General features: G+C 37.4%; 1 protein-coding gene across 1 annotated transcript in view; it reads left to right on the top strand.

Annotated features, from left to right (window-relative positions):
* The window catches only part of DNAH14 (dynein axonemal heavy chain 14), a 354570-nt gene that overhangs the window by 153377 nt on the left and 186641 nt on the right, over positions 1-14552 (top strand). The window contains exons 28-34 of the mRNA XM_070384410.1: positions 1416-1647; positions 2331-2384; positions 5134-5279; positions 7995-8063; positions 8915-9101; positions 9933-10009; positions 14245-14413. Of these exons, the coding sequence (XP_070240511.1) occupies positions 1416-1647; positions 2331-2384; positions 5134-5279; positions 7995-8063; positions 8915-9101; positions 9933-10009; positions 14245-14413 (934 nt within the window). The remainder of the gene's footprint in view (positions 1-1415; positions 1648-2330; positions 2385-5133; positions 5280-7994; positions 8064-8914; positions 9102-9932; positions 10010-14244; positions 14414-14552) is intronic.

The following is a 14552-nucleotide window of genomic DNA, read 5'->3' as shown; positions in this document are numbered from 1 at the left end:
CATTCACTGAAGCACTATTTACAATAGCCAAGATATGGAAACAGCATAAATCCATCCACAGATAAATGGATAAAGAAGATGTGCTATATACATCCAATGGAATTTAACCATAAAAAAGAATGAAATTTTGCCATTTGCATCAATATACATGAACCTGGAGAATATTAGGCTTAGTGAAATAAAGATAAATACTGTGTATTTTCATTTATATATGGAATCTAAAAAATAAATGAACAAATATAACCAAACAGAAACAGATTCATAGATACAGAGAACAAACTAGTGGTTACCAGAAGGAGGTTGCGATGAGAAGTGCAATAGAGGTAGTGGAGATTAAGATGTACAAACTACTAGATATAAAATAATAAATTATGAGGATGTAATATCCAGCAAAGAGAATACAGTCAATAGTAACTTTATATGGAGTATATTCTATAAAATTGTCAAATTACTATGAAAGTGAAAGTTGCTCAGTTGTGTCTGACTCTTAGTGACCCCATGGACTGTATACTCCATGGAATTCTCCAGGCCAGAATCCTGGAGTAGGTAGCCTTTTCCATCTCCAGGGGATTTTTCCAACCCAGGATCGAACCCAGATCTCTGGCATTGCAGGTGGATTCTTTACCAGCTGAGCCACAAGGGAAGCCCGAAAGTACTGGTATGGGTAGCCTATCCCTTCTCCAGAGGATCTTCCCGACCCAGGAATTGAAACAGTATCTCCTGCATTGAAGGCAGATTCTTTACCAATGGAGCAGTGTACACTTGAAACTAGTATAGTATTGTAAGTCAACTACAATTTAAAAAATTCATTTCCTTCAACAGTGACTTCTGTCTCTTCATCTGAGACTTTCCAAGGCAGTAGTTTATAATTTTTAAAATTTTATTTTTAACTTATGTTTTAAATGTACTCATTTTTATATTTATTTATAATCTGCTTTGTTCTAGAAAGGATTTTAAAGGGTTTTATGAAGGATATACAAACTATTAGATGACAGCATAAACTAAGATATAAATGAGCTACCAATTTAACTCATAGTGGTTTCCATAAGAACGTAGTCCTGGACCACTAATGTAGTGGTTATAATGAATAATGTCTGAAACTACCTTCTTATGGAAGCCATAAAAACTTCATAGAGATGATTGTTATGTAAATCTTCCATTTATGCTGACCATCATACCAAAGTAGCATAATTCTAACAAGGCCATTTTTCTCATAGGGAAGAGTGTTCATGTTTATAGTCTTCCAAGTTCTAGTAGTTCCTGTCTAATAGAGCAATTGATGAATTATCCACCAGTCTTTTCATTTGATTTTTTGATGTTTTTAAATCAACATAATCTTACTATGTTTCTGCATGTGAAAAAAATTTAAAATCATTTTGCCCAAATAGTATGGTCATTTGAAATATTGTTTTCAGACATTTGCAATATAAATGGAATGAGAAACAAAAGTTGTGCTATGTATCTCAAGGAGATGCCAGCTTTACGTATGGCTATGAGTACTTGGGCTGTACCCCAAGATTGGTGATTACACCTCTCACTGACAGATGCTGGCTAACTCTCACTGGAGCACTACACTTGAACCTAGGAGGTTGCCCTGCTGGTCCAGCTGGTACAGGAAAAACCGAGAGTGTTAAAGATCTAGCAAAAGTAAGTGGTTTCTATATCTAGAATAAAAACTTCTTTTTTTTTAGTCACACAAACTTTAAAAGTTATCTTAAGTTTACACCTCTCCTGTTGTTAAAGTACTCATAATATTTAGCAAACACATTAACACATTTGTTAATTCATACATCATCATTTAATTTTGAATGTTTAATGTGTGCTGGGACTTAGGATCTTGGTAAGTCAACACAGTTGACTTGGACTATAATAATGAACTAACGTCTATGTAAATGGTAGCTTTGTCCCCCCTTCCTTTCCTGAAGAAGTGATTCATTTATTTTGAGCTCCATACACAGATTTTTGCCTAGTCTTTGTGACAAACACGAGTGTTTATGTGTATGTGTGTGTGTATAAGAAAAAGAGACAAAGAAGCAACTGATGAAAGCAAAGGGTATAGTTTATGATATTGCTGAAATGTTTTTTCTTAGTTTATTTGTTTATGTGTTTAAAAATATGACCTCAAGCCTCCATGCACTAATCAACTATAATAGTATCCGTGTGTTAATCCTAAACTGAGTCTTGTGGATTTCTAAATTTGGTATAAACACCTTTATATTGTAAAACTTTTCTTGAAAGAATAAAGATATTTTATTACTCTGGAAGTTTTAAAATTAGTACTTTGTGTCATAATTAAATAAATATATTAAAATATCATTTTTGTTTCCCAGTCCTTAGGCAAACATTGTGTAGTCTTCAACTGTTTTGAGGATTTGGATTATAAGGTAAAGCTTATTCTTATATACTCAGAAAAAAACTATTGTACACAAAAAAGAAATAATTCAGTGAGGATTAAAAGAATAAGGAAAATATCTTACACATTAAGTATTAATATAACTATAAATGCTGTTCTTTTAAACTAACAGAAAAGAAGTTTTAAATGTAATTGAAACTTAAAACATTACACAGTTTACCTTTATTCAGCTGAACCACTTCTTAAGACAGAGATTTTCCAATGTTTTGTCAGGGAGGATCTTTTCAAACAAAATTGGTATGAAACATGAATATATAAAAAATTAAGAGTACTGCTTCAGTAATATAAATTTACATATTCTAACCTACACTTTTATTTACTGAAAATAAAGAACAATGAGGCTACTATGAGTAACACAAAAATTTGAGTCAGAGATTATATAAGTGATTACAAGTTTATATCAGCCTTATGCAACAACAAGTTTTGGTTGCATATTATTTAAGATAGGTCTCATAGCATTCTTAAATATTTATTAAAATGTCATATGCCTCTGTGCCTATCACAAATTTCCTTAGTTTCAAAACACTCCAATTTATTTTATTTTGCAACTTAAGTCCAAACCTTTTACATTTTGCTGAGATCCTACATTTCCAATATGTATTCACCTGGCACATTAAAAATATCAGTAAATATGAATAAGCTGATTGAACTATTATTCTTAAAACACTTACCAAATAGCCTGTCTGTCCTCCCTGGAAAGTACCTTTACTGGGGCTCTGCAGGAGTGGGACTAGGGTAAGGTGAGTGACGCTCTTACCTGCTAAGCAAAGTTCAATGAGGAGCCAAAAACTTAGTCATCAAAATAAATAGTATTTTAGTGCAATGTATTTTTTAAAGAATCAAGGTATAACCCAGCAATCCCACTACTGGGCATACACACCAAGAAAACCAGAAGGGAAAGAGACACGTGTACCCCAGTGTTCATCGCAGCACTGTTTATAATAGCCAGGACATGGAAGCAACCTAGATGTCCATCAGCAGATGAATGGATAAGAAAGCTATGGTACATATATACAATGGAGTATTACTCAGCCATTAAAAAGAATACATTTGAATCAGTTCTAATGAGGTGGTTGAAACTGGAGCTGATTATACAGAGTGAAGTAAGCCAGAAGGAAAAACACCAATACAGTATACTAATGCGTATATATGAAATTTAGAAAGATGGTAACGATAACCCTGTATGCAAGACAGCAAAAGAGACACAGATGTATAGAACAGTCTTTTGGACTCTGTGGGAGAGGGTGGGTGGGGATGATTTGGGAGAATGGCATTGAAACATGTATAATATCATATAAGAAATGAATCACCAGTCCAGGTTTGATGCATGATACTGGATGCTTGGGGCTGGTGCACTGGGATGACCCAGAGGGATGGTATGGGGAGGGAGGTGGGAGGAGGATTCAGGATGGGGAACATATGTATACCCATGGCAGATTCATGTTGATGTATGGCAAAACCAATACAATATTGTAAAGTAATTAACCTCCAATTAAAATAAATAAATTAAAAAAAAAAGAATCAAGGTAAATGCCCCCCCCAAAAACATGATAAACAAAATGTCAAAGTTTTAGATAAAGACAGGATCTGATTGCTGCAGTCAGTGGGAGGAACCGACTTTTTCAGGCTTCTGAGCCAGAGGGGCTCTCTCCGACTCACATCTTGCCCCTCAGCAGCACCTAACAAAAGCTCCTCTTAGAGTTCGAGCATTCCTCAACAGATATTCAGTCCACAGACACTTTATCTGGCTTGTTCGTTTCAGTTTATAACATTTACATATCAACAGATTTCAACACAGACTTTCAGTCTCTCACAAGGACACTGGAGGATCTAGCCACCCTGGGCTTGCCCATTGTAAATGGCAGAAGCAGAGTAAGAGCTGCTTGCATTTGCTGTCCCCACTCCAGCCTGGCCCCAATCTTCCACTCCCCTTAAATTAGTAGTTCAGAGATCTGTGTTACTGAGCTTCCCTGGTGGCTCAGCAGAAAAGGGTCCGTCCCTAGGTCGGGAAGATCCCCTGAAGAAGAAAAAAAATCCCACAGACAGAGGAGCCTGGCAAGCTACAGACCATGGAGTTGCAAAAGATTCGGACACGACTTAATGACTAAACATCAACCATCTGCATTACTACCAGGCATTGACCACTAACCCTTGAGTCTTGGCCATACCTAGAAAGGAGAACTCTTCCAACCATCTGCTGGAAAACTTTTACTGCCAGTACGTGGTTCTGAGAACACGGCACCCAGGAGATTGCTCAGTTACGCGAATGTGAATTGTGCTTCTACTTTCTCACTCTTGTGAGCATCAGTTTGCTGCTGCTATGTTTAAACTTTTAGGGCTTTCCCGGTGGCTCAGCAATAAAGAATCTGCCTGCAATGCAGGAGACTAGGGTTCGATCCCTGGGTTGGGAAGGTCCTCTGGAAGAGGAAATGGCAACCCACTCCAGTATTCTTGCCTGGCTGGCTATAGCCCATAGGGTCACAGAGTCAGACAAGACTGAAGCGACTTAGCACGCACACGCATTTAGACTTTTACAGGAGACAGGCAGAGTAGTTGAGCGGTCTGAGTCTAAACACTGCTGCTTTCAGCCCTACACAAATGCTTGAGAGGGAGACATGCAGTGTTTGCTTAGTTTGGATAAAATGGGAAGAACTTGCAGAAATTAATGTCTCAGTAAAAATGCTCACCTAAATAATAATTTCATTAATCATTTTTTTAAGATAATGGGGAAATTCTTCTTCGGACTTGTTGAGTCAGGAGCTTGGTGTTGTTTTGATGAATTCAATCGAATTGACGTGGAAGTTCTCTCTGTGATTGCCTCACAGATGCTAACAATTAAGGCAGCAAAAGACAGCTATTCTGTCAGGTATTGGCTAAATGTGTTTATACTTTGGGAATGGAAATTTGATGTACACATACTGCTTAATTATTATTTAATATTTTTTCTACCATGAGTGTTTGGGTTTGTTTCTTTTGTTTTCCTAAGCACACACCAAAAGGAATGGCACTTAACTTGAATGTTTCCTTTGTTTGGCAAATAATATGAAAATATGAGTAGTTAGCTTGCAGACTCTTTGCCAAGCTTGGAACAGTATTCTTGGCTACCAGGGAAAGGAGGCAAATATGTTCTAATTACTTTTCTTTTTGAGTTTAAAATCTCTTAGTACCTATTCATTTGATGATATTTCATTTGAAGAAATCAAAGGGGTTTTTTTTCTTTAATTCTACATATTAAAAAAAAAAAACAGTTATACTGACCACACACGGGAACCCTTCTGTTGTTCCATTACTCTGGATTAATATGCTTTTATTTAAAAAATCCTTTAATAGCAATATTTGTATGTTAGGATTACTAATGTATACTAATCCAAGCAAATTTTTTTTTCTTTTCAAATAAATTTAGGAACTTACATGATTTCCTTTTTTAGCATACTTGGATTTGTGGGTTTAAAATTTCAATTGCAATCTAATAATTCTAACTCAATCTAATGGGCACTCACTTCTGGCTTTGCTCTCAATGTTATGAGGCTTCACAAGTGTGTGGATATAACTAGGATTACAGTAATTCACACTTCACCAGTTCTTCACCACATCTCAGCTTCTGCAAAGTTTTCCTCAATTCCTCATTTTCCTCATTTCAAAACCTTAGGTTTTGTCCCAGTTGTCCTTCCATTCCTGTTTGACCACCTTCATCGGTTCAGCTGTCCGTAAAATCACTAGGGGATTTCTCTCCACTCTCTCTTCCTCTGGTGCCAGCGGCATGACACTATCCATGCCGAGGTTCTACTTCACGATGTTCCCAGAATTATTTAAAATTGGGTGTTGGGAAGTGGGCTGTGTTTCATTTTAAAGCAAGAACTCTACTGAGGCCATTCAGTGTTCCACTGTGTCATCCAGGCAGAGCTTTGTGTCTCCTCAGATTCTCTTCTCTGTGTAAGTCGGTTCCTTCAGATGGGTACCCTCTTGCCTTGAGCCTCACAAAACTCTCTCATCAGTTCAGTTCAGTTCAGTCGCTTAGTCGTGTCCGAATCTTTGCGACCCCATGAATCGCAGCATGTTAGGCCTCCCTGTCCATCACCAACTCCCGGAGTTTACCCAAACTCATGTCCATTGAGTCGGTGACGCCATCCAGCCATCTCATCCTCTGTCGTCCCCTTCTCCTCCTGCCCCCAATCCCTCCCAGCATCAGGGTCTTTTCCAATGAGTCAACTCTTCGCATCAGGTGGCCAAAGTATTGGAGTTTCAGCCTCAGCATCAGTCCTTCCAATGAACACCCAGGACTGATCTCCTTTAGGATGGACTGGTTGGATCTCCTTACAGTCCAAGGGACTCTCAAGAGTCTTCTCCAGTACCACAGTTCAAAAGCATCAATTCTTCAGCGCTCAGCTCTCTTCACAGTCCAACTCTCACATCCATACATGGCCACTGGAAAAACCATAGCCTTGACCAGACAGACCTTTGTTGGCAAAGTAATATCTCTGCTTTTTAATATGCTATCTAGGTTGGTCATTACTTTCCTTCCAAGGAGTAAGTCCCTTTTAATTTCATGGCTGCAATCACCATCTGCAGTGATTTAGGAGCCCCCAAAAATAAAGTCTGACACTGTTTCCACTGTTTCCCCATCTATTTCCCATGAAGTGATGGGGCCAGATGCCATGATCTTTGTTTTCTGACTGTTGAGCTCTAAGCCAACTTTTTCACTCTCCTCTTTCACTTTCATCAAGAGGCTTTTTAGTTCCTCTTCACTTTCTGCCATAAGGGCGGTGTCATCTGCATATCTGAGGTTATTGATATTTATCCCGGCAATCTTGATTCCAGCTTGTGCTTCTTCCAGCCCAACATTTCTTATGATGTACTCTGCATAAAAGTTAAATAAGCAGGGTGAAAATATACTCCTTTTCCTATTTGGAACCAGCCTGTTGTTCCATGTCCAGTTCTAACTGTTGCTTCCTGACCGGCATATAGGTTTCTCAAGAGGCAGGTCAGGTGGTCTGGTATTCCCATCTCTTTCAGAATTTTCCACAGTTTATTGTGATCCACACAGTCAAAGGCTTTGGCATAGTCAATAAGGCAGAAATAAATGTTTTTCTGGAACTCTTTTGCTTTTTTGATAATCCAGCATATGTTAGCATGTGATCTCTGGTTCCTCTGCCTTTTCTAAAACCAGCTTGAACATCTGGAAGTTCACGGTTCACGTATTGCTGAAGCCTGGCTTGGAGAATTTTGAGCATTACTTTACTAGCGTGTGAGATGAGTGCAATTGTGTGGTAGTTTGAGCATTCTTTGGCATTGCCTTTCTTTGGGATTGGAATGAAAACTGACTTTTTCAAGTCCTGTGGCCACTGCTGAATAGACATCATCAGACATGATCAAATAAATCTGAATCCCAGCAGAGCTCTTGATTTGACATAGAAAACCTCTTCTTTCCCTTTCTACTGTCCCCCCCCCCCCACCAGCATGTTCTGTTTGGATTTAATTGTAACACAGTCTCAGGAAGTTTTGCAAACTCCTTTGTAGTTTTAAGATACTTTGGCTTACAAAAAGCAGTTGTCTTAATGATGAATACTGTAATGTCTTGTAGGTTTGTACTGGAAGGAAAAGAAATTCGTATAAATATGTCTTGTGCAGTATTTGTCACCCTAAATCCTGGGTAAGTATCAGTTACATCTGTGGTAGGAGTTCAGTTCAGTGCAATCGCTCAGTCATGTCCAATTCTTCATGACCCCATGGACTACAGCATGTCAGGCTTCCCTGTCCATCACCAACTCCTGGAGCTTACTCAAATTTATGTCCATCGAGTCAGTGATGCCATCCAACCATCTCATCCCCTGTCGTCCCCTTCTCCTCCCGCCTTCAATCTTTCCCAGCATCACGGTCTTTTCTAATGAGTCAGTTCTTCGCATCAGGTGCACAAAGTGGTAGGAATGGACACAGGCAAAAATCCTTTTTTTTAATCTTATCCATAGACAGAGTTGGCTGACATTATATATTCATCACTCATCCTCCACCATGCTCTGAATCCCTCCACTGCCCACACCATTTATAAGCAGCTACAGCTCTGTATTTGTCCATGTGGATGATATCATATTAAGCTTCTGACCAAGGGAAATTTCCACTTTATGAATAGCCAGTGAGAAATGAAAAGGTTGGTAGTCTGTCACAAAGGGGACATAGGCAGAAAAGCTAATCAAAGTAGCAGGAGTAACAGTATGGTAGTTTACAGGGAGTGGAGACTGGGCAGACTCAATAAATGTGTGTTGATGGAATCAGGGAACTGATGTGAGGTAAACTGTGGGAGGAGGCATAGGAAGAAAAGAACATAAACTAGGAAGCTCTATGAGTTAAAAGCACAGTAGAAACCATCTTGTAAACTTTTTGTTTTCAGATAAAGGTCACATAGAAATGCAATAGAATTACTGTTTGGGAGAAATTTATGTGGTTCTCATTTGAAAAACTGAAATATGATGTTTTCTGTTTCTTTGTTTTTCTTATCCTCTTAAGATACAAAGGTCGAGTGGAACTCCCAGATAACTTAAAATCTCTATTTCGCCCAGTGGCAATGATGGCTCCCCATTATCAAATGATTGCTGAAGTAATGCTCTTTTCTGTTGGTTTCAAATCTGCAAAATTACTTTCTGGAAAGCTAGTTAACATTTACGAATTAGCTAGCAAGCAACTCTCGCAACAGGTAACAAACTGTTTTTATCAAAGTGAAGGTGATTACATGAAGCATTAAATGATAACTTTTCAGGTATTACTCCAAGAATGACCTGGAACTAAAATTCCTATCAGCATATCAAGTCCATGCAACTTGTATGTAAGGCAATATGTAAATCAAAGTTCCGAGCTTTCCCTGGGATCTGATCTGGAGAGAGCAGTCAAGTAGCTCTAATTTTAAATTATAGGCTACCTTCTCCATGCAAGGAAGATTACATCTAGAGCAGTTGTTTTCAAACTTTATAGTGCATCAGAATAATTTGCAGGACTTTTTAAAACATAAGTTGCTGGACCTTACCACTAACTTTCTAGTTGTCTGAGGTGGGGCTTGAGAGTTTACATTTCTAACGAGTTTTCAAGTGTTCATGATGCTGCTAGTCTGAATGCCCCACTTTGAAAATTATTGTTCTAGGACTTGCCAACTTTGTGTTTATTTATAACCCAGAATGGTTTGGGCAGCTAACCAGATTATCTCCAAAGCGTTCATTTTTACAATATATTCTTTAAATGTAGCTCTCCATTTTAGAGAAAACTTAACTCAGATAATGATTTTTAAACTCCTTTGAAACTTGTTAGTCTTTTTTTTTTTTTTTTTTTTTTGAGAAGGAGACTTTTAGAAGGACAAGTTTGGGAAAGAAGTGAGAACATTAGAACCAAAACTGAGGGTTTCTTGAATTCATAACACTGTTTCTCTTCATAGCATAGATGATTAGTGATTTAACAATATACTATATGCATTTATTTTCAAGTTGTTCATTTTTCTCCAGAAACTTAATAACTCAAATATTTTAATATTTGATAGGATCATTATGATTTTGGCCTGAGGTCTCTGAAGACAATTTTAGTGATGGCTGGGAAGAAGAAACGGGAGCTTAAATGGTCAGTTGAATTTTGAATTGAGTGTAGATCAAAAGGGAGTTACATAATACTGGGAAAATACTGTGTGAAATTTTAAGTAATGACAACAAGATAAAATAATTCTGAGCTCCCAGACTCAAAATCCAGAAGCCATAAAAGAAATAATTTATAATAGTCAAAAATTACTTTTTGTGAAGTCAAAAAACAAATGAAAAACTAGAGTAAAGATATATGCAGCTCCTGTTGCAGTTAAATAACTCATCCTCTTAGTATATAAAGATTTCTAGAAAATTGGGGGAAAAACAGTCATATAGAAAAATGGACAAAGGAAATCAACAGACAGTTCTCAGAAAAAAAGAGACATAAAAGTCCTTTAAATATATGAAAATACACTCAACCCTACCCATAATGAGAGAAATGCACATTACAGTTACACTGAAAATTGTTTCTCACTTATCAGATAGGCAAAAATTTTTAAGTGTTCAGAAATTTGTACTGGTGAGACCAAACAGAAGCAGGCATTCCTTTTCATTATTGGCAAGCTGTGTACTTCTTGTCTTGTCTTGATTTGGGGCTGTATTCATGTATCACCTATTAATTTTTCTAAAATATGTTACAAAAAGACATATCAATATACTATTTACATGAAATGTTTAAACAATAAATGTTATATATTGTTTATAGGTACAGTAAAAAATACAAAATGTTTCATGGGAGGAGAAAACAATAGGAATAGGCTATAGCTCCACTGTAATATTTTATTTCTTACATAAAAGAACTGTAGCATATCTTGCAAAATGGCCTGTATAATATAGATGGAATGTAAATAGGTGTCTACTATGAAATGTCTTTTAATTTTATAAAATTAAAGATAAATAGTACCAAGTAATCAGCTCCCTGATGTCCTCATGTCCTTAGTCTTTTTTTTTTTTTTTTGGCCGCACCATGCAGCTTGTGAAATCTCAGTTTCCTGACCAGGGATTGAACCCAGGCCACAGCAGTAAAAGCCCAGAATCCTAAACACTAGGACAGGGAACCCTCAAGTTCTCAGTCTTTCTTATGTTCACTTAATTCTGTGTGTGAGTAAATATTCCAGGGATAGTGGTACTCTTCTCATTTCAAAGTCCTTCGTTGTTCTCTGCAAACTTCACAGAAAACTCAGAGTTCTCACAGCTGCCTGCTGTTGGAGTTCCCATTTCCAGTGTACTCTCTGTCTGTCTCCTGACACTGAAAGTAACTCTCTTCTGTCTGTTGCAAGGGTAACAGCCACCCTTCTTTGATTCTCCCAAACCTACACACACATGATGTGATTAAGTGAAGCTGACTGTGTTATGAAAAGGACTGGGGAATTTTTTTTATTTTTTTGTCAGAGGAAAGTACAGTGAACAATTTAAAAATGAATATTAGACAATTTGCTTTTTAAAAGTCCCTTGACCCTTCCTAACACCTTAAATTTTAATTGTTCTTCTTGCCTCTCTCCTCTTCCCTTCTCTGTCCCTTCCTCTCCCTTGACTCTACCCAGTGCTTTGTAAGGTTTCTAATTTTGTCTCTTAGGCATGCAAGAGTACTACAATTTTTTCTCATTTCTTTATGCATGGTGATTCAACCCTCCCTTTTTTACACCTTCTCTTTCTAAATTATGTTGATGGAGTCTAACTTTAACCCCCAAATAGAGTTTAAAGGTGTTTATATGTAAGAAAATAATAAAGGTGTGTTAGTTTTGTAGGGCTGCTGCCATAACAAACTGCTACAAAAGCATGATGTCCAAAAACAATGGAAATGAATCTTCTCGTAGCACCTGAGGTCAGAAGTCTGAGACCAAGGTTGTGGACAGACCTGCTCTCCTTCTAGAGTCTCTTGGGAGATTCTTCCTTTCCTCTTTTACCTTCTGGTGGTTGCCAGCATTCCTTGGTGGAAGGTCACATCACCCCAATCTCTGCCTTCATCTTTGCATCACCTTCTCAACTGTATGTCTCTGTCTCCTCTCTTATAAGGAACATGTGACTACACTTAGACCTGAATGATTCAGGATAAACTTCTTCCAAGATTCTTAACTCAATTAGATCTTCTGCCCTATCAGATAATATTCACAGAGTTCCAGGGATTAGGAAGTGAATATATTGGCAGGGTTGGAGGGGTAGGGAAGAGGGGGGAATTTTTCTGCCTACCACAATCAGCCTTATCTGTTTTTCTCTAAACCGCCCCTTTTGTTTAGAAAATAAACTATAAAACTGACCACAGTACTGGGTCACAAAATGTCTTAACTAATTCCAAACAACTGGTATCATGAAAACAATCAAAACGGGTTTAAAAAGTTACATTTAACTACGCTTTTCTTCAGCTTTAGTTGACCTTAGTCTAGAAGTTTTCTTTTTTATTCTTAAATTACAAGACAGTCCCCACAGTAATCTCAGATACCATCCCCTAAGTTATATAATTTTAGTGAAAAACATGGTATTGTAACAATTTTACCATATTTTATATAAGCTATTATCTCACCTTGTCTATATCTAATAGTTACTCCCCAGCCAGACACACTGTTATCCCTATTTTTTAAATTTCTTTTAATGTAAAGCAATATCTGTCTTGAGAAAAAAGTGGGAAAGGTCAAGGTTACTTACTAGATCCCCAGCAGGGAAGTGTGGGACCCTTTCTGTCCCTGGTGTGGCCCCTCACTTTGACTTCTGGTCCACTCTCGCCCTCTCTACCAAAACACCTTCAGAAAAAAGACTCACTGATGTATTTACAGAGGAATGTGTAAACAGCTGATGCCAACTCAGTGAGTCTTCCATCGTAAAGATAGAGTGCTTATAGAAATGGACTTTGACGTCAGAGAGACCTGACTGAATGCCAGTTCAAACATTTACCAGCTATATGACACTGAGTGTGTTATTTCATTTTTCTGAGTATCACTTTTCTTACTTCTTAGCTTTTGAAAAAATTAATGAAATTTCTTAAACAATTAAGCAAAAGGCCTGGTAAAAAAATACTCAATAAATGTTATCTATTAGCTCTTTTTATTATGGGGCAAAGGCTTAAAAGTTATCACCATCCCAATGAAGAATTTCAGATGTCAGTAGACAAGAGTATGGGAGGGATGCTAGGGCAGGGAAAACTTTTCTTCCTTTTTATCTCCAAAGTCATACTATACCACATGTAGTTACTTTTTCCCCTTTTGACTGCATGTTTAATGTATAAAAATGTGTACTGGAATGTTTAGTATATGAAATATATGTGGCAATAAACTGTGTGATAACAATATATCAAAAACTTTTGTTATAATTAACAAAAATATTAAGTTGGCTTAAACAGTAGAAGGAATTTACTTTTTCACCCAATCAGAAAATCCAGAGGTGGGGCAGGATATAATCACTTTGATTTGAGTTTCCCTTTTATTTCTCTGAGATATTCTAGGCACTGCAGTCCCCCCTGTCAGGGTTATTTTTAGACTGGCTTCATTTTGGGTAGCAGGATGGCTTCTAATAATAAATGGAACTATCTACACCATTGAACTGAAGTCCCAGACCACTCTGAGTGGACAATTCATTTGTCTACCCCTGAATCACTGTGTCCAAGTGACTGCTATGCATTGATTGATTAGAGCTGTGGTTATATTCACTTCTTGAATATTTGTTATGTCATATGCTTGCTTTCTGAAACTCTCTCAGACATACAACCTTGACAAATCAGAGATAGCTACCCTAGAATCTGAACCTGAAACTAGAGGAAAAAGAAATAGGATATACACAGAGTCCACTCTGGCAAGGGTGACAGCAGTGGCAATAGCTGCCGACATTTAGCAGAAATTAGCAGAGACAGCAAGCCGCTCTAGTGCAAGCATCAGGCTCTAGATGCAACAGGCATGGCTCTCTGGTGGCAGCCATTGATGGTGGCAGCCATGTCTTCACAGGACCAGTTCTATAGCTCAACTTTGTTCCCAGCTACATAGTCTGCAAGACTAGTTCTCTAGTCATCCTAGGGATTTTTAATAAATCATTTTATTTTTCATTTGATGTTAACCTGAATACATTTCTATTTTGAGTGGGAAACAGCATTACCCTGAGTTCTAAGTCAGTCACGGTCCATCCCTGGAGCTGGGAACCAGATTAACCTCACCCAAACCACATAGCTGCTTTGAAGTGGGGAAAGGAGGAAAAGGTATTGGGATAGCCGCCATTAAAAAAGAATATTAATGGTCTTTAACATCAACAAAACAAACTTGCTAACTTGTTCTTTGCTTTCTTCTACCATTAAAGTAACATCAGAGACATTTCTGAAACAGAGGAAACTCTGATAATTATTGAAGCTATGAGAGAAGCTAGCTTACCAAAATTTCTTCCTAAAGATGTCCTACTTTTTGAAAAGATTATGAGAGATATTTTTTGTGGAGCAACAGTTTCGAAAGTAAATCAGATTGTCCTGGAGGTAATAAGACCTTTGAAAATCATTACAAATCATTTATATGTGGAATATCAGTTAAGAAACTATAATAGATGTGAATTTAAAATGTTAGTTATTCCTGAAATTCTCTATTCATGTTAGAACTTGGGACATAAAAATACTT

Source organism: Bos mutus, chromosome 16 (assembly GCF_027580195.1).
Source record: "Bos mutus isolate GX-2022 chromosome 16, NWIPB_WYAK_1.1, whole genome shotgun sequence".
Taxonomy (NCBI): domain Eukaryota; kingdom Metazoa; phylum Chordata; class Mammalia; order Artiodactyla; family Bovidae; genus Bos; species Bos mutus.
This window is presented reverse-complemented; position numbering and strand designations above follow the sequence as displayed.